The sequence below is a fragment of the Dicentrarchus labrax genome, unplaced genomic scaffold (assembly GCF_905237075.1).
Source record: "Dicentrarchus labrax unplaced genomic scaffold, dlabrax2021, whole genome shotgun sequence".
NCBI lineage: Eukaryota > Metazoa > Chordata > Actinopteri > Moronidae > Dicentrarchus > Dicentrarchus labrax.
This window is the reverse complement of record NW_026136702.1, coordinates 1,932,569-1,954,040: the sequence shown is the minus strand read 5'-3', so window position 1 is coordinate 1,954,040 and position 21,472 is coordinate 1,932,569. Positions and strand designations below refer to the sequence as shown.

At 39.8% G+C, this 21,472-nt stretch overlaps 1 protein-coding gene and 1 long non-coding RNA gene across 6 annotated transcripts in view; one reads left to right on the top strand and one right to left on the bottom strand.

Moving 5' to 3' along the window:
- LOC127373978 (uncharacterized) overlaps positions 1-21,472 on the top strand; it is a 423,284-nt gene that overhangs the window by 74,512 nt on the left and 327,300 nt on the right. Inside the window, exons 16-17 of the mRNA XM_051418866.1 lie at positions 12,888-13,061; positions 14,524-14,611. Coding sequence (XP_051274826.1) covers positions 12,888-13,061; positions 14,524-14,611 — 262 coding nt within the window. The remainder of the gene's footprint in view (positions 1-12,887; positions 13,062-14,523; positions 14,612-21,472) is intronic.
- Positions 1-21,472, bottom strand: part of LOC127374042 (uncharacterized) — a 117,441-nt gene that overhangs the window by 40,676 nt on the left and 55,293 nt on the right. For all 5 annotated transcript variants that reach the window (XR_007886974.1, XR_007886975.1, XR_007886977.1 and 2 more), the window contains exon 2: positions 18,746-18,903. This is a non-coding gene — a long non-coding RNA (uncharacterized LOC127374042). The remainder of the gene's footprint in view (positions 1-18,745; positions 18,904-21,472) is intronic.

Sequence of the window (21,472 nt, the reverse complement as noted above, 5' to 3'; positions counted from 1 at the left end):
GCCACGGACACGCCCTTTAACAAAAGCTGTGATGCTGTTTGACAGAATAACGTAAATAGCACAACTTTTAATCATGAATGTCTTTAGTTGGCTGTGTTCAAATGGCAAAAAACTACAATATGTATTTTTTAATTGAAAGGGCTTCTAATTACTGTTATAAATGATTTAGTGACCATATTGTGGTGTTGTAATGTAATAATATAAAAACCCCATGTTACTTGGAGGTATCAGGTGATGCAGAGTATCAGATTTAATTATTTATTTTATTTACATAGGCCTCCATTGTAACCTGGTTACTAATCCACATTTACATTGACTTAATTCAAAAGAGAAATGGCTTAAAATAACTTAAGGTAACGATGTACTCAGAGCTCTACTGTAACTACTGTTGGACAAAATGGACAAAGGAAAGAGATTCATGGTGGTAGTATTTGTTTTACTTATATTGAGGTGACCTCTGTGGATTATCTTGTATGTTATATTGTACTAGTGCAGTGCCCGTAGGAAGTATGTATTGCTATAGAAAGTGGGAGGTTAAGTAGCTTTTTCATGGATGGCCAAATGAGGTTGTGTTTGAAGGTGGGACGTCAGGGACATTTAGGTTTGTTGTGAAATGTGTAGATTTATAACTATTGTGTTTTTATATAATTTGGTTTTTAGCAAGGACACTGTAGGGAGATGAACCCCATTCCACTAATGTGAAAGTACCACACCTCATGGTCAGCGCTTATAAATTCTGAAAGAACAAACTGAACTACATCTGAAATGGGCTGAAACCTGGCAGCATAAACAGACTAACTTGCAGCATAGCCTACTAAATGAACTGGGCAGGACATATTATTTACCCCTGTAATATAGGCTAGCATACATCAGAGAGAGAGAGAGAGAGAGAGAGAGAGAGAGAGAGAGATGGCAGTAAGGGTTCCACATCAAAAAATAGTTTTGAAACTACCAAAATAGTGTGAACGGATAAGCCGGCGGCGCGGAGCGAGGTCGTGTCAGTCAGACAGTCTGATAACTGCACAGGTTTCTCACTCAACTTAATAAAGAGAAATGTCCCACAAAGCAACGTTACAGGACCAAACAACAGTAACGTAGTAACTGTAACTGTCTTTGGCAACTTACAAGAGGAAAAGAAATACCACAGCTGTACGTGGAGAAGCATCTGTCCTCCTGTCTGTCCTCCTGTCTGTCCTCCCGCATGTCCTACCGACTCTTCGTCACATTTCTGCCCGAAAAACAGCGTCTGTCACCGGCGAACAACTCACAGAGTGTTTGTGATCAAAAATCACCGCGACCGCCAGCCCTCCAAACCGAGACATCAGTTTACTTTCCACTGGAAAACATTCTCTGCATTTACCGCTGGCGATTATGTATAATTATGTAATTTAGAGTGAAAAATGTAACTTCGTCACTTTCCAGGATGTTTGGTGGGTCAGGGTCTCAATCACTACACATTGGGGCTCTGCAGTGATTGTTTATACTAACGTGTAGTCATAAAACGTGCGGACCAAAACATGACAATTTCACGTAAATCAGATCAAAATCGCCACGCAGTGCTTACTTCTTGTTGGCAGTATTTGGCGCTATCACTATATCTAAATATTGTCACATAGATGTGTTCAGGGCGGGACTACCCACCTGGAGCCGGGGTCTGTCCAAGGTTTGTGTCTCTGAAAAGGAAGTTTAAATATGTGTAGTCAATGTTGGGGTTTTCTTTCTATCTGTATGTCTCACCCTGTGTTACTGTTGTTGCTACTTTGGCAAAATCAATTGCCCCACAGAAACAAATAAAGGACTTATACAGGCATTCACTGAGTTAACATGACCTATGTGGTTTAAGAATAATGGCCATCTAACAGGAAGACACATGATGAATGTTCCTCTATCTGAGGGGGAAGAGGAAGAGAAACAACATAGTCAACAGACATGATACAAAGCAACTTTGTCATTTCTCACAACACTTTTGTTTTTTTGTTTTGGACAGAAAAATATTTTTTAAAGGCAGATAACACCAGTTTTCATCATTTTATTACGTTTTCCTTTTGGTGTATGAGGAATACAGCATCCTCCAGGTGAGTTAAGTAGTCCTCTCCAGGGCCTCTGTCTGCTGTATGTTGGTGGGCATCAGAAATGTTTGATATCTGTATATGTTCATTGTACAGAGGTCATATATGATGAGAACTGCCTTTCTGTATGTGTGATATCCTTTAAACTGGAAAGTGTCAGACTTGGATTAGAGGAACACAGGATTGAGTCAGGACACCCTGGGGGGAGGAAGGAACTTCAGCTGTTACACTTGTCAAGTAAGTTGAGATCTCTGATCCGCTAAAACCACTTTGGAAAGCAAAGGACTTTCCATTGAGTAACGGAGAAAGATAACAACGGAGCATTAGGGACTCTCCATCTAAATAACGCAATACACAGAGATTATAATAACCAAAAGTTGTATAATGATTTAAGTTGATTCTATATTACAAAATGAAATATGTAACAATGAAAGGAAACATGATAATATGATTGTAACTGATTATTTGATAATTAATGGAAGGAATTATTATTGTCTGCCTCTTTGACTGCATATTTGCAGCATGCTCAAAAAGTCAATTTCAGTCTAAATTCAATCGTTCGAGAACTCGTCGTATGCAATTGTCCCCGTGCACTGACACCCCCAGTGGCTAAGCCTCGCCCCTAGAATCGGTATGCATGTTTATCGTGATAAAAAAAGCAAAAAAGCTTCTTGGACCCATATCTGACTATGGAATTTATCAGATAAACTTCAAAATTAATCAGCACAATCTAAAGACATTCATTCTGTTGAACGGCGTGGCGTCCAGTTTCAGTGACTCGCCATAAAAGAGGGATTTGTCATAACTTCTGCGTAAATGATCTGATCTCAACGAAACTTCACATGTTTGATAAGAGTCCTGCCCTGAACAAGTCTATGTGATAATATTCACTAATATTGAGAGCGCCACCTAGTGGTGAATGGAAATGTAATTTTTTTACTTTTATGTATATCTTCCAGCAGATTGATCTTATCAAGCTGAAATTCTGTCAGAAGTTCCTTAGGACGATGACAGTTTATGAATCTTAAGAACAGCAAAAATCAGCTTTCCTGTTACCATTTTAACACTTTACTGTCTTGTTCCCAAGGATGGGCATGGCATAATGGATTCGCAAGAATTAGAAATAATTATTATTGTCATTAATCTAAATTGTACAACTTGAGAATATATTGAGAAATATAATGAATTCTATTTTATAAACTGATCCCATGTTTGAAAAGTAAGCAGGAAGTAAAGCTGTCAGATAAATGCAGCTCCATGAGGCCATCTAGTGGACTGATAGTAGAAGTAGAGCAGCTGATCATTCTTCCTCAACACTGACCAATGAGAACAAGCAGCATCTCCTCTGGCCAATAACAAACCACTGTTGATCCATGTATTGATTAGTTTGCAATGTGTGACAGTGATGAGAAAAGGCCATCAGTAGTTCCCAGAGTTCACAGTCATGTTTTCTAACTGCTTCTTTAGTCTGAGCAACAGTCCAACAAGCCAAAGGGATTCAACTCACACTGAGATGAAACAGAGAGAAGCAGCCAATCAGTGGAGAAGCAGCTGATAGTTTTACAGGAGAATTGATGTAAATCAGTGGTTCCGAACCGGAGGGTCGGGACCCCCACTAGTGGTCACCAAAGCTTCATTAGTTAACTAAATTAATGAAGGGTAAATAGCATGAAATGACAATTCAAACAAACAACAACAAGTAACAGAATATGTGGACAGTAAATTTATTATTACTATTAGGTGATTCAGGAGCGATGGTGGATTTTGCGATGCGGCAGTAAGTTTAAAATATTACGAGAGTAAATTTTAGAACTGAGAGGCCCTAATTGAAAATTCTCTTAAACTTAAAAGATGGGAATCAAAGCTTATAGACAGACACCAGCTCTTTTTCATGTGTGTGAATCCGGCCGTGTACCGGAGAGTCAGCATACTTTGTTTGTTGATGGAACTTGGAAGGATTCCAGGTCCTTGGCTTCCAACTCAACTGCGGCTTTGCGTCACTGGTCCAACAGGCTGAGGGAAGTTGCATCTCGTCCCTGGTACCAGTGGCAATCTCTCCAAAAGGCCCAGCGCGGCGTGTGTGCTAGTGAGCGTTGGGGGCAAGGTGGCTGGAGAATAATGTCTTTGTTCGGCTGGAAACGTTTATACGTCTTCTTGAGCAGTCAACTACTGTGACGTCCTTCTGGCTGATGATAAATGTCTTAGAGTGGTTGGTCTTCAGCTTTGATTGTAAACTAATTCAGCTTCTTGTTTGAAAATAACTGGAGGATGAAACGCTGGCCTGGCGAATTCTCAGTCGTCACTAAGTCCAAGAATTAGATTAAATTCACTTTCTGTGAATAAGGCGACAATACTTGACGATATCTATAAGACTACAAAAATATAAAAGAAGAAATTCGTTTGTGACTTGAGCTTTCAAAATAAAAGTACTTGAAAAGTACTTCAGCACAGCAAGTTATTACTTGAGGAAAAATTCAACACGTGTCGCAAACGAAGTAAAATAAAGTACGGAAATTGAAAGTAAGAGCAAGAATAAATAACGAGTGGATCCAACACTCTTAGAAGGAAGACAGGATCAGAAGAGTAAGAGAGAAAAGCAGAAGAGAAGAGTGACCGGAGTCCATCTAGTTATATCTTTTATTCTGGAGGCGGAACTGGACGAGAGGAGCTGACCACGCTCGTCACTTCCTCTGGTGATAATTTGATATTTGCAACTTTATCAACTTACTCCTATCGTGTTTTAAAGTTTCGAGATCATAATTCACCGTTCACAGAACCCACCATGACTTAATACATAGTTCACATGTTTTAACATAACATAACCGAAATTACTTAATGTAAAGGAAAAAGTAGAACTGATTAAAATCATTAAAACATAATCATTAAACATGTACATAAAACAGCACTGATAGGCTGTACATATTTCGTATAGTGCTAGCTTAATCCTTGTTATAACAATTATGTGTCAGGCATTTACTATTTGGAACACTATACAACTATGAAACAAAGTTTGTTTTGAAAATACCTTACGCTATACCAGAATCTTACCAAAAGGTGGTACTGTGGCTCCATCAAACATTCAGACATTTTACACATGATTTTGTAACTTAGTCCAATCTGAAGACAGAAACATCAGACAAACATTACATTTACGTCCTTCTCATGCTGGATGGCAATCTGTTAATTAGGAGAAGATGAAATTTTACCATAATACTCCAACAGAACTAAATCTATATCCGTGCAACTGTTGTTAGATGTAAACACATTTCAGGGATATCTACGGAGCCCCTAAAGGGACATGGGGAAAAAAAAAAAATGAAACGTTTCTAGTGCGCACAAGATAGTACTAGATAGTATCTAGTGCGCACAAGATAGTATCTAGTGCGCACTAAAACAATATTTCAGTAATTGTTTGACTGATTTGGACAATATAAGAGTGTTTTTTGGGGGGTTATTGAGGATGATGAATCAATTTCTGACATCTGTGGCAACATTTCATCTCCCAGTGGACTGATTTTTTAGGATTTTTTTGTCAATTTTGAGATTATTTATTTGCTTAATGCATAACCACAGCTGCAGACACACAGGTCAATGAGAAAATGCTGCACAGCAAAAGAACACCAGCAGAAATTTGAATAAATATCTGAACACCAATGACAAAGAGCTTCCTAAACTGCAGTTCGAATGTATTATGCATATAAATAACCTCAAAATCAGTGAACCTGGAGTTCAAATAAAATAAATTAAAGTGCAATTTTGTATTTTGTAAATGTCAGAATTTGATCCATCATCCTCAGCAACTCCCAAAACCACTACTATAGTATCTGTTGAAATATTCTCCATACAGACATACATACATGCTTATTAATGCTAATAATGATAATTGAGTTGGAATCTGTCAGTTTCTAAATGCTGGGGACCCACACTGTATATTTCTAACATAAAACTTTGGGACTCAACATTTCTGAGTTCACGTTGCTGCGAGTTGACTAATCCCTCCAATCAGAGCTGTGTGTGTTTGTCATGTGACTGAGAGGAATGATGGGAGATAATGTGTGATCTCTCCCAGCAGGTAGTGTGGGCTCTGCTATGGATCAGTGTGAGGACAGAGAGGAGGGAGTCCCTCCCTCTAAAAGCACTCTGTGTGGGGAACATGACACAAGGACCAAAGCTCAGAGGTGAGATGAGGATCTCTAACTGTCCATGACTCTTCTCCATGTCACAAAGGCTTTGATTCTCCATTTGAAACAAAGACATTTATCTGAGCTAAAGTACGTAGTTGTCAGTATTCAAACAGGGCTGGACAATCTGATCTCAAATCAGTATCAGGACAAACTGTCAGCTTCATAATGAGAAATGTAACAGTAATGTGTGTTTGAATCAATCAGAGCAGATTTCCTTCCTCATGTTGCTCACTGCTGATGTTTGTCCTGATTCATTCCAGTCTGACCAGTTCCACATTCTGCTCTTCTGGACTGGACTGGGAGCTTATTGCTCTCTGGTTAGATGTTGTAGCTGCTCTCACTTTAATTATATGGAATTCAGACAGTGTGTTGAAGTGTGTGACATCAGTAAATTGTGTTCAGTAACACGTCCATAATGTCAGTAATTGAAGACATTGTTCTTATTGTCCAGCCCTGTATTCAAACATTTCAAATTATACATCATTTCACAAAGTCTTTGATTCAGTGAGAATGTTTCTGAATATGTGAGCTTTAATTTATTTATTTCTATCAGGATCCATCAGAGACCAGACTGTCCTGAACCTGAACCCAGCTGTGTGTCCATGAAGAGTGATCACTCTATGGATGATCGTATAAACTTCAAAGATGGCCGCCACTCTGTTGATCAAAGGTGAGGATTTTAAACTGATGGTGAAAATAAAATTATATATATATATTTTAAATGTTTTAAATGTCTTTTAATGGACGGTGATGGTTTGTGTCTGATCAGCTCAATTTAGAATAGCCTTAGTTTCACAGTGAACAAATAGTTTCAGCAGTTTATAGAAACTCACTGCTTTGACACCACGTCTGTTCCTCTTTTTATCCTAATTGGACCGATATGGTCACTCCACTCTTCACTTTATAGGAATCCTAACCAAGAACTCCCTGGGTACAAATACACACTGCATGAAAAGTGGAAATCTCCCTAATTTTCGGCAATTAACGACAATTTACAGCCTGTGAACGTCGCGTTTGTCTGTGCCATATATTGTCGGAAACGAACCATGACGTATGTGGAGAGCTCGCGGCGGAGTGCTAATGGATCTAATTATGAATAGCAGCGAAACCGCGCCTGGCCAGGCCTGGCTTGAATTTCCTTACTCAGTATTGGATGAAACCACTACTTTTAAACAAGAAAAATCACTTGGTTGGCAGATCTGTCACTATTGGTCACCGTGGGTCATTTTAAATGTAACCCCCAATAATAAAATAATAATTATATATATATATAATATGCTATTATGTTGTATATTCATGTCATTGTTATCCTATGGTCTACACTATTATTACCATCAAGGACATGAATGAATTTATTGAGGAAAGGAAAATTTGCCAGGAACATGTTTATTCAAAGAAAGAGCTTTATTAGCACAAACACACAACTATGTACAAAGCGAGATTTGCCCACACAACAAATGGGAAGCTCACGAGAAGCCCAAAATCCAACAGCACCGTGAAGTGGCTGTTTGCCGCCTCGGAGCTGTAGTTAACTGGCGGCATTCTGTCTGAATTTGGCCCGTTTTGCAGACGTCTGTGGTGCGTATGGAGGTCACACAATCCATCCAGACACCCTGCCAACGATGCCGTCTTCCTCATCAGACATCAGGTCTATGGTGGCGGACTTCCAAAGTTCCCCCTCTTCCTCATCTAGCACACTCTGTCTCGCTTCCAGCAGCTGGAAAACAATCAATCAAGACAATCAGTACTGCGCGATGCACTGCGTATGGACACAGCACATCTTTTAATGCACCTGAAAAATAGTCACCAAAAAAGTCTTACCCTTTTTCTTCTCGATTGACTCCGAGCTGAACTCTTTACAGCTTCCGCCTGCGGTGCAAGGTCTGGTTGTTAATACCTGAAGCTCCTGCATACTGTCTCGTAATAGGTCTTACAGGCAGCTGGAAAACAATTAAATGAGAGTGGTATGAATAAAAAAAATGTAAGTCACAGTAAAATTAAACAAGGAGGGAGAAAACAGTATAAGTTACTTACACACAGTGTCGTCATTATCAGCATCGTGTAAATCTGGACTTTCAGACATAGCTCCGAGTAAATAGGAGGTCACAGCCTCGTTATGAGGCGAGGTTAGTCTGTGAAAACAAAATTAGGTTAAGTTAAGTAGTTAAGACCGGTATCTATTAACGTATCTATTTCCTTATACAGCAGAATGAAAGCATATTCTTTCAATCTTACCCTTGCTCCGGTTCGTAGCTCCGACAATTTGTCTCCAAGTTGTGAAGACGGCGTACTGCTTCCTGTAAATTATAAGACAAGAAAAATACACTTTTATAAAGCAACATACACTGGTCATGTCCAAAAAGAAGTCAACATACGCCGTCTCCTCTTTTTAGAGTCTCCCGCACAGTTTTTCGACTACAAAGCAGCCAACCTATTCTCCATGGACAACAAGCTGGAGTGAACTGAACTGCTGAGTTGAGTGAACTGCTCATTCACATCGGCAGCAAACAGAGACAGCCCATTGATAGCATTCAGCAGTTTCTTCTAATTGTTGAAATAAATTGTTTCTTACCGAACATGGGGGAAGTTTATTTTGTTCCTGACGAACACATTGTATATCACGATCACATCATCTCTTTCCATCTATTGCATTCCCAACAGGTAACAACTTACTCATCGCCCCCTAGTGGACCTGAGGACAATATATATATTTCTCTCAATTCTTCACAGTTACTACATTTGTGTATCTTGTTTACATAACATTTGCCATTGCTAATGACATACACAGTAATTAATATAGCATACTTTCATTAAATAAATAAATTCAAGCTAAAATGTAAGAGTCTATAATTAGGCTATACTGAGCCTGATCTATTTATACCAGAGATTTTCTTACCTTTTAGAAAAATGTCACCTGGGCTAAAACTCGCCCTGCTACCCTGATTTGCATTTGTATAGCTCACAGCATTTTCATTTACATGTTAAAGCCTCCCCTAGAATTAGGGGGAGGGGGATCATGGGGGTGACAACTGCCAAGCAAGGCCCACGTCAATTTCCGACAATTCACGGCAGTTTTCCGCGTTGCCTGCAAATTGCCGTACGCAGTCGTAAACCTGAAGTTCCACGACAATCTACAGTGCCGCTTACTGACGAAAATCCCACTTTTCATGCAGTGACACTGTGTGCAGTCGGTGTATTCAGTCACTGGCAGGTTCTGTCTCAGTGTGTTGTGGGTGCAGTGCAGAACTGATCCTGTTTTTCTATCAGGAGGAAAAAACCTGAACCCAGCTGTGTGTCCATGAAGAGTGATGACTCTATGGAAAATCGTATATACTTCAAAGATGGCCGCCACTCTGTTGATCAAAGGTGAGGATTTCAAACTGATGGTGAAAATAAAATGATGTGTTTTTATCTCTCAGTTGTGAAATCTCCAATTTTTCAACCTTTACTGACTCAGATGAAGTTCTCTGAGCACCAACACTCTTTCAGCAGCAGCTGCCTCACACTCACACAGTTAAACACATTCACACTGGGAGCTGCCCAGTACAACCAGTGTGATACAAGCAGACACTGAGCAGCTCCACTGGAGCAGCTGGAGGCTCTAGGTGCCTTGCTCCAGGGCACTTCAGCAGTGTACAGATGAGGGAAGGAGAGATGGAGGGGTTGGTGAGAGCTGTTGGGACTGAACCAAACTGAGCTGTTGATTCTCAGTGGGATCAGCAGGACTAGTAAACCTTTACCACTACAGGGAGTCATCAGATTCACTGTTCACATCCAAATATCACTTCATGGACCTTTACCTTGTGTTTGTCTCTGTGTGGACAGACATAATGTGAGCTCATTCTTCATAATTCCTCCACAGAGTGGACCAGGAGAGCTCAGAGGTGCCCAGTGGTCAGTCTGCCCAGCAGCATCAAACACATCTGGAATCCATATTTATGGTCTGTACATGGACAACAACTACTTTTACATCTACTGTGTTCACAATAATCTCCATGCTGCACTTTTTAGACCAGTGGATTGTCAGTCTGTCCAACATGGATCTGATGTTTGCTTCCATGATTTGACTTTGATTGAGTCATTCATATAATATTCTGTTCCAGCTGCTGGAGGACAACATTGTCACTTTTGTGAAGAACGAGCTGAAGAAGATCCAGAAGGTTCTGAGTTCAGATTACCCAGAATGCTCAGAGAGTCAGAGGGAGGATGAGAAGGTGTTGGATGGTGAGGATGAAGAGCAGAGGAGGAGCAGCAGAGAGGCATTTCTGAAGATCACAGTGCACTTCCTGAGGAGAATGAAGCAGGAGGAGCTGGCTGACTGTCTTCAGAGCAGTAAGAGGATTTTAACAGATTGAACATGATGAAAAGAGGAAATGGAGGCAACATGAGAGAAGTTTACTTTTAAAACTTTGCTGATAATATGATGCACACATTGTATCAGATCTATGAATTCTTCTGGACTGAAAGCAGAAACTGTTCACAACTGATGAGCTGAAGAGATTTAACGGGGGAGGAAAATAAATACCATCTTGATGTCTTAAAGTTAACATCCATCAGATTTATTGGAGCTTCTACTTATTAACTACATTTCTTCTTTCTTCATTCAGGAACTGTTGCTGCAGCATGCCAACGTGAACTTAAATCTAACCTGAAGAAGAAGTTCCAGTGTGTGTTTGAGGGGATTGCTAAAGCAGGAAACCCAACCCTTCTGAACCAGATCTACACAGAGCTCTACATCACAGAGGGAGGGACTGCAGAGGTCAATGAAGAACATGAGGTCAGACAGATTGAAACAGCATCCAGGAAACCAGACAGATCAGAAACAACAATCAGACAAGAAGACATCTTTAAAGCCTCACCTGGAAGAGATGAACCAATCAGAACAGTGATGACAAAGGGAGTGGCTGGCATTGGGAAAACAGTCTTAACACAGAAGTTCACTCTGGACTGGGCTGAAGACAAATCCAACCAGGACATACAGTTCACATTTCCATTCACTTTCAGAGAGCTGAATGTGCTGAAAGAGAAAAAGTACAGCTTGGTGGAACTTGTTCATCACTTCTTTACTGAAACCAAAGAAGCAGGAATCTGCAGGTTTGAAGAGTTCCAGGTTGTGTTCATCTTTGACGGTCTGGATGAGTGTCGACTTCCTCTGGACTTCCACAACAATGAGATACTGACTGATGTTACAGAGTCCACCTCAGTGGGTGTGCTGCTGACAAACCTCATCAGGGGGAAACTGCTTCCCTCTGCTCGCCTCTGGATAACCACACGACCTGCAGCAGCCAATCAGATCCCTCCTCAGTGTGTTGACATTGTGACAGAGGTCAGAGGGTTCACTGACCCACAGAAGGAGGACTACTTCAGAAAGAGGTTCAGAGATCAGGAGCAGGCCAGCAGAATCATCTCCCACATCAAAACATCACGAAGTGTCCACATCATGTGCCACATCCCAGTCTTCTGCTGGATCACTGCTATAGTTCTGGAGGATGTGTTGAACAACACAGAGGGAGGAGAGCTGCCCAAGACCCTGACTGAGATGTTCAGCCACTTCTTGGTGGTTCAGTCCAAAGTGAAGACCATCAAGTATGATGGAGGAGCTGAGACAGATCCACACTGGAGTCCAGAGAGCAGGAAGATGATTGAGTCTCTGGGAAAACTGGCTTTTGAGCAGCTGCAGAAAGGCAACCTGATCTTCTATGAATCAGACCTGACAGAGTGTGGCATCGATATCAGAGCAGCCTCAGTGTACTCAGGAGTGTTCACAGAGATCTTTAAAGAGGAGAAAGGACTGTACCAGGACAAGGTCTTTTGCTTCGTCCATCTGAGTGTTCAGGAGTTTCTGGCCGCTCTTCATGTCCATCAGACATTCATCAACTCTGGAGTCAATCTGCTGCCAGAAGAACAAACAACATCCCGGTTGTCTAAATTAAGTAAAGACAAAAAGAATCTAAAATATCTCCACCAGAGTGCTGTGGACAAGGCCTTAGAGAGTCAACAAGGACACCTGGACTTGTTTCTACGCTTCCTACTGGGCCTTTCACTGCCGACCAATCAGAATCTCCTACGAGGTCTGCTGACACAGACAGGAAGTAGCTCACAGACCAATCAGAAAACAGTCCAGTACATCAAGAAGAAGATCAGTGAGAATCTCTCTGCAGAGAGAAGCATCAATCTGTTCCACTGTCTGAATGAACTGAATGATCGTTCTCTAGTGGAGGACATCCAACAGTCCCTGAGTTCAGGACGTCTCTCCACAGATGAACTGTCTCCTGCTCAGTGGTCAGCTCTGGGCTTCATCTTACTGTCATCAGAAAAAGATCTGGACGTGTTTGACCTGAAGAAATACTCTGCTTCAGAGGAGGCTCTTCTGAGGCTGCTGCCAGTGGTCAAAGCCTCCAACAAAGCTCTGTAAGTACAGAAAGAGTTGGATTTCTGTATTATCACTTAAGTACTCTGCTATCTTTTCGACTTAGAGAGATTATAAAGACATTATATATCACCAACATTGGGAACTCCTCACTAGCTGATATCATTTTTACAGAACTAATTTAAAGTGTTTTTGGTTTTGGCTGAGTGATAAAGTGCTGGTCACAAATGTTATTTTTCTTATTGTTGATCATTGTCTCTACAGACTGAGTGGCTGTAACCTCTCAGAGAGAAGCTGTGAAGCTCTGTCCTCAGTTCTCAGCTCCCAGTCCTCTAGTCTGAGAGAGCTGGACCTGAGTAACAACAACCTGCAGGATTCAGGACTGAAGCTGCTTTCTGAGGGACTGAAGAGTCCACACTGTAAACTTGAAACTCTCAGGTCAGTATTCGTCAACCTGTTCAACTGATAACCACTTTAAACCTGAATTATGTTGATGGATACAATTGTAATCTTCCTAACATTGTTTTGTTTATTTAGTTTGAGTCTCTTTCCTTGAACATGTTTATTATGTAATGTGTTTGTAGCACCCCAACACTCAGTAAATGCTTAAGTTAAAGCAACTCACCTTGGACTTAAATGATGGGGTGTTGGGGTTTGATTTATTAAGGTAGCTACCACGAAGGTTTACCTGTTTTGTGTGAAACTTTTTATGGCCTAATACTTTATGAATAACCAACAACTTTGTTAGACTAAGCAGTGGCTCTATTCACACATACTCTACACTATTTTAAATAACTGACCCCAGACAACTCTTTCAAATAAATGAAATAATAGTTAACCAACCAGTTGTTTTCCAGTCTAACACAAATAATATTTACTTTGTTCGTTAACAGATGAACAAAAATGAAATAACACAATTACTCAAATTAGACTTCTTTAAAATGAAAATATTATAGTTGTAAACAAAATACCCTTTACCAAACTTGCAAAACACTGTAGAAAAATAGACACTTATAATAAGCAAAATAGAATTGGCAATATCAAAATACTATTCAAAATTTAAATAATTCCAGGTCTCCGGTAAAATTCTAGTTCTCACCCCTTAATACGATTTCTCTGTACTTATCAAACTCAGATCAAATATGCTACTTAACTGGACTCTAAACAAAACAGTGGGCCCACACACACTCACACGTACGCACACACACACACACACACACACACACACACACACACACACACACACACACACTCTCACATGCACACAAAAACAAAAAAAGGCCTGTGTGTTGCTCGGTGCGGTGCGGCGGGGAAATCCTTATCCTCAGTGACAATTAACAGTCACAAAGAAAATCCAACTCACGGTCTGGAATAAGTCCTGGAGAAACAGTTAATGAAGAGATGAAGATGAAAGCCAACGGCAGCAGAAGTAAAGTCCTCCTCAGGAAGCGTGAAACAGTCCTTCCCGTTCAGCAATGGCGTCCTCTTGGCTTGATTCTCCCGCCCCTTTTTTGTTCACTCCCTTACCTACGGCCAATTACCAACAGGTGACATTGAGTGATAACTACAGCAACCAATCAAATGAAACAGCATGAACCAATGACACAAATCTGAAAATTCATGTTTAGTTTACCACACACTTTTCTTCAGCTACTATACAGAACAGTTTAATGTAACTACTTAATTAACTATTTACACTCTACTTTATTTATTATGAATTTATGTTAATCTATCGGTTAACATTTCATCTTTCACTGCTTTTAACCTAAATTACTTTCAGTTTATTTGCATTACTGAATTATTTAATTAATTCACTGAAACAATTATTTGTATTACAAATTAACTTGTTTTAACCCCTGTACTTTTACACCGGACTACATGTTGTTCTGTGTGTTTGCAGGCTGTCAGGCTGTCTGATCACAGAGGAAGGTTGTGCTTCTCTGGTCTCAGCTCTGAGCTCCAACCCCTCCCATCTGAGAGAGCTGGACCTGAGCTACAATCATCCAGGAGACTCAGCAACAAAGCTGTCTGCTGCACTGGAGGATCCACAGTGGAGACTGGACACTCTCAGGTATGAGGCTGATCAATACAGTATTAGTAGTCAGGTGACAGAGGAAAGGTGATGAAATTTCTGTTTTTCTGGACCGATGTCTTGTTTCGACATTGGAAAATAGGACAGTGGTTTATCCTGATGGGTTGGTGAGCATCATGGCGGGTTGATATTTGTCAATGTTGTCACGCTGCAGGTTTGTGGGCTCATATCATAAATAGTTTGAGATATTTTGATGGATGTCATCTGCCATCAGCGTGTTACCTTTTAGTCCAGAAAAACTAAAGGCGTCACCTAAACTACAATTCAGTTCAGTTCAGTTCAGTTTTATTTGTATGTCACCAATTCATAACAGAAGTTATCTCAGGACAGTTTTCAAATAGAGCAGGTCTAGACCGAACTCCTTATAACATTATTTACAGAGACCCAACAGTACCACCATGAGCAAGACCTTGGAGACGGCGGCAAGGAAAAACTTCCTTTTCTGCCCTGACAGAGAGAGAGAGAGAGAGAGAGAGAGAGAGAGAGACAGAGAGAGAGAGAGAGAGAGAGAGAGAGAGAGAGAGACTAGAAATAACTGATGATGATGATGAACATGAAGAAGATGATGACAACGACAACAACGATGGACAATAATAATAGTAACTATAATAATGATTACAATAATAATAATAATAATAATAATAATAATAATATCAGTAATTTTGAGGCTCCACCAGGATCGATGAGAACCTGCGAGACGAGAAAGCACAAGAACTCCGGGGAAGAAGTGAAGTTAGTAACATGCATTAATGGGACATGAATGAGTGCAGAAAGAGAGAGGAAGAGAGGAGCTCAGTGCACCATGGGAAATACCCCCGATAGTCTAGGCCTATAGCAGCATAACTAAGGGATGGTTCAGGACTCACCTGATCCAGCCCTAACTATAAGCTTTATCAAAGAGGAACGTCTTAAGCCTACTCTTAAATGTGGAGAGGGTGTCTGCCTCCAGAACCACAACTGGAAGCTGGTTCCACAGGAGAGGAGCTTGGTAACTGAAGGCTCTGGCTCCTGTTCTACTTTTAGAGACTATAGGAACCACAAGTAGCCCAGCATTCAGAGAACGTAGTGTTCTAGAGGGGTAATAGGGTACTATGAGCTCTTTAAGATATGAAGGGGCCTGACCATGAAGAGCTTTGTAGGTGAGGAGGATGATTTTAAATTCTATTCTAAATTACTACTGATGTGAGATCAGTTGTGTTTAATGCAGGGAAATATATATTTGTTATGTTTTTTAGAAGATATTGAATTTTCCTGTGTTCTGAGCAGTCCTTGAACACCTCCTGCCGTATGTTTTGTTGTTTATTTGAGTATTCAGGTGTCAACCTGCCATTGTCCAATCAGGGTCTATTAGAGATGAGTATGAGGAAACCTACCGGATTCTGAGAGGATTAAAAAGAGAAACAGAGACGTAAAAGAGAGATAAAGAGACGCTCACCCGCTACGCCTGGTTCTGCTCCATCATACATTTTATCCCGCTCCACTCACCACAATCGCTCAAAAAAACAAAACGACTTCAACAATGTCGCCTTTTTCTTGTTCCACATTATCCCCATCTGTTACTTTTACAGGAATAGCACACTTGTACGACTTCTCAGTTTCTTTTCTGAAGTACACATTAAACTCCATAGTTTTGAAAGAAAATAGTGTGGGTGTGCGCGTGCAGGTGCAAAGACTGGAGCGACCTTTAAAAAAATTGCCGCTCAACACAAAATCCTTTTGCTCCCCGCTCCGCTCATATGCTCTGACAGGGACTAACGTTAGTTTCACAACTTTGATCATCCGCCACTGGACAGAGGTTGTGAACTAAACAAACAACGTTGCTATCCAGTGTGCATGTAATCAAAAAGGATGGAGATGGAGAGTGTTATTTTGATCGTGTGTTCTTTGCGTAATGGATGTGGAGAACTGTTCAATAACGTTTAAATAGTCAGAGATTATTTCCTTGTGGTTTGCGTAAAAGGATTTTGGAGCTAATAGAGTCGCGTGTGACATAAACGTAGATGGTGCAGTGACTCAGGTTCATGCCAGCTGAACAAATCTATTGCATTGTTATAGCGTTATTGTGAAGTTTAATTAATAGTGCATGTATTCATCTGAGAACTGATGATGTCTGTGTGTTACAGACCCTGGCTGTGTGCACTGAAGTGTATATGACAATAAAGTAGTGAATCTCAATCTATTTATTTATTTTTAAAATGTATTTTAAATAGGCCTATAGGCTCATAGGTTTTTTGTCCAAAGATACCAAACAATTTTTTCACAGCACCCCCTGTTCAAAATGACTTCCAGCGGCCCTGGGGTACAAATTAGAGTTAGATTAGAGTAGCAAAATTCAACTGCTCTTAACTCATCCTATAGAATAACATTTATCAGTCATCAGCTCATCATCTGTGTCACCTGTATTGTTACCTGTGTTTGCTTTACTAATTGAGGCGCCATCTTGTGGTTACATAAAAACACAGCAATCCAGGCAACAGAACAGAAAAACTAAAGGCGTCACCTAAACAACAATTCAGTTCAATGTTACCAATTCATAACAGAAGTAACTACTGCACTCAGGTTCAACTCAAGGAGTGAGTAAATGTAAATAATAATAATGTAAAAAGGTAAACACAATTTCACAATCAACAAAAAGTAGAATCACAGTTCAGATTCATTCCAATATATAAAAGAAATAAAAGAACTGAAAGTGAAAGTGTTTCTTTACAGCTTATTGCTGTCTGATATCAATGTTGGTCAAAGTCCAGTCCAAAAGCTTAGTGTGTATCCATGTCCGTCCAAGTGTATTCAATGTGTATGTGCTACCCGGGTAGAATGTGTGTGTTTGTTTGTACGCTTGCTCAGATCTTATCTTCAGGAAGATGATGAAGATGGAGAATTCCAGATACTCTCTAACCCTGCCTCGCATCCCACAGGAAACCCAGAATGTAGATCCAGCAACTCAAAAAAACAATTATCTCTCATCAATTACTGTACAGTATCATATCTCTCTTTAACTCAAGTGTAACTTATAACAAAAGCAATGATGAACTATATCCTGAGACCTTAAAAGCTTAGACATCATTGTGTTTTGTTTCCTTTTTACCAGTATTAATAAATCATGTTACACAACTTATCTCTTATCTCTAATCAATCATGTCTCTCATTCATATTCACCCTTATGTATTTTTTCAAGTCGAAGTAAATGCAGAGAAATATTATATTTAGTCGGCTCTTACCAATTCACCTCCCATGTTAAACTGTTTAAAGGTAATCAATGTAAACATTCTGTTGCAAACATAATACTGATAATAATAATAGATCATCAATAAGTGAAAATAATGAGCTGTAGCCATCGGCCAATAAGAAGAAGCTCCACTGAACTGAAAGACTATCAGCTGATTAATAATAAGTGCTCCATGTGAAGATGTAAGTCCATTTGTAGAGAATAAGCTCTGTGTATGAGAGCGATGTAATGTCCATGTTTCCATGCTGCTCTGACCCCCCTCCTCCTTTCAGGGTGGAGCCTGCTGGAGTCCGATGGTTGAGACCAGGTCTGAGGAAGTGTAAGTGTGAAAACAAAGCAGCACACATTCAACCATCTTCACACTGTGACATCACTCATTCACAGCTCTGATGTCATCATCAAAGTGTCAATCAATGATCAGATGATAGATCAATAACTGCAGCTGTATTGTGTCTTGTTCTCTCCATCAGATTCCTGTGAACTCACAGTCGACACAAACACAGTGAACAGAAACATCAAACTGTCTGACAACAACAGGAAGATGATTCATGTGGAGGAGGATCAGTCATATCCTGATCATCCAGACAGATTTAACTACTGTCCTCAGCTGCTGTGTAGAAATGGTCTGACTGGTCGCTGTTACTGGGAGGTCGAGTGGAGAGGAAGAGTTTCTGTATCAGTGAGTTACAGAGGAATCAGCAGGAGAGGAAACAGTAGAGACTGTTGGTTTGGAGGGAATGATCAGTCCTGGAGTCTGGAGTGCTCTGATGGTCGCTACTCTGTCTGGCACAATAAAAGAGAAACATCCTCCTCCTCCTCCTCCTCCTCCTCCTCCTCCTCCTCCTCCTCCTCTGGTAGAGTAGCAGTGTATGTGGACTGTCCTGCTGGCACTCTGTCCTTCTACACAGTCTCCTCTGACACACTGATCCACCTCCACACCTTCAACACCACATTCACTGAACCTCTTTATCCTGGGTTCAGGGGTTCTGGTTCTGGTCTGGTTCCTCAGTGTCTCTGTGTCCTCTGTAGGAGGGAGAGAGAAACTTTCTCACTGCTGACCAGATAGTTCAGTCTGTACAGGATCACACACAGCTGATGTTAGTTAGTACCAACCTGATGTGTTTACTGTAATAGAGGAGGAAGAGGAGGCTGAAGGAAGAGAAGAGCAAAGGATGCTGGGATGAAGGGATCATGTGTGAGGGTAATGTGCAGCCTGCAGACGTAGAGATGAAAGAAATGATAGAAAGAATTGATCTTCTTCTATAACTCTGAGAAAAATGAACATTTTTAGGATCAAATGTGGCTGCTTGTTTTTCAAATCTTCTTCTTTTTGAAAGCACAGTTAGAGGGAAAGTGTTTTTATGACTCAAATATTAAAGTGTGAACAAATATTCAACTTTGAGTACTAAAACTGAACTTTGTTGCCTTACCAAACTTTTGTTTCTGTGAAGAACAAATGCTAACGTTATCTTTCAACCATAATGTGTGCTACCAAACAAAGACACATACTCTCCACTAGAGCCGCTGACTGCTAGCTCAACGTCCCAAACAGAGAAGATCACAACAATAGCATGTCTTCATAAACCACCCTTGTTCGTCTTCATACAATATGTTGGGAAGTTGCAGTAAATATCAATACAATATGTTCTATATCCCTTTGTGTTGTGTCTCTCCTTCGTCTGTTAAGATAACTGAACATGTTGTGAGTCTCGAGGCATTGTCAGCCTTTATATCTCATTTGTAAATGCTTAATAAGCCATAGATAGTGCTCACTTTAGATCAGCTTGTGCAAAATACTTAATGAAGGAGTAGTAAGTGCTTTGTAACTGTGAATTCCTGCATTAATCACTGTTTATAGGCCATCATTAGAAAATGAATTTGTTGTGAGTTTTTATAGAACATCTGCTAACACAGTCACTAATCATTAATACATGTCTGAATAGTGGATGTGCAAGTGCATGCAGAAATGTACAGTACAATGAAGAGTAAAACATTTATAACTGTGATTATAAACCACATAGTAATGACTATTTACAGCAGAATCATGCTTTATAAATGATGGATTCAGTATTTACTAATCCATAACTAATGTGCTTATCAATGATGAATAAAACATGTTTAACTGTGTTTATAAACTACATACTAATGTGTATTCATGCGTTATAAATGATGATTTCAGTATTTATTCATGCTTAACTAATGCTTAATAGTGTGTACTCATTATAAAGTGTTACCCAGATTTATTCAAATATCATTCAATTGGTTCAATTTGTTAAAACATTAATGAGAAACAGGACTTTCTGACATTAATGGGTGTCAATCTGGTTAAACTTTAATAAAATGAATAAATCAACTTCAATCCAGAACTCTTGTGAGTCCGTTTAAGGAATAGATGAGAGATAGATTTGATTTCTGTTTTACAGAAAGAACATAATGGAGAAATATGTATTTTTTTGTGACGGTGTATCAGAGTTAAAAATTCACTATTAATTCTTACTTTTAATATGTATGTAACGCCCATTAGTTACACACACAGTGCAATCCCCAGTTTTACAGTTTAACAATGTGTAGAGCGATACAGCCGAGTAGATTTCAGATGTAGTTGCTTAGTTTCACCAGCAGGGTGCGCATTCATCCCACACAAACACTGGCAGCGCCTTAAGTATGGAGTTAGATTTGTGTCTTTATTACATGCGAGAAAATAAATGATCTGAGAGAAAAAGTTATCACACTGAGAGCAAAAAATAATAATATTTGAGACTAAAAAAAGTTTTGAGAGAAAGTATTTTCTCATAGAACATAAAAAAATATAAATGTTTAAAATTATTTCTGAGAAAAACAAATCTCTCTCTAAATGAATTAGCCATCATGCTAGGTAAACTTGCATTTTTAAAAAAAAAAAACAACCATGTTTACAAAGACTATTTTACACAAAACTAGGTGGGACACTTTCAAACGGTCTATCAATCACTGTCTAACGTTAGCTAGCTATAGGGTTGCCACCTTCCATGCAGACTAGCTGAAAGTTGTCCAGGAGGTTGTATACGATGAACAAAGGTAGAAACTAGCTCACTACTCACTAAATAAGGCATTTTAAAAGGAAAGAGAAGACACAATCAGACTTGGATAATAATGCAGGAAAGTATTACACAGTTTGTAATAACAGGCTTATTCAGGTGTCCACCAGGTCAATTTCTAGAAGAGGCCTTACACACTTCCTTCACTTACACAGGACAAGTGCACAGGAGAACAAAATTATGTTGCATCCCTCTCACAAATGTGATAGAAAACTGCTAAAAAACGTAATAACATAAGTTAATTACGTACATCACAAGTTAAAAGCAGTTACTAGACATATTGTGTGTGTGTTTGTGTGTGTGTGTGTGTGTGTGTATGTGTGTGTGTGTGTGTGTGTTTGTGTGTGTGTGTGTTTGTGTGTGTGTGTGTGTTGAGGGGCGGTTACAGTGAGTTAAGAAGTCTGATGGCATCAAATTAAACTTTATTTTTTGGACCCGGGGCCTCCATTCCCTC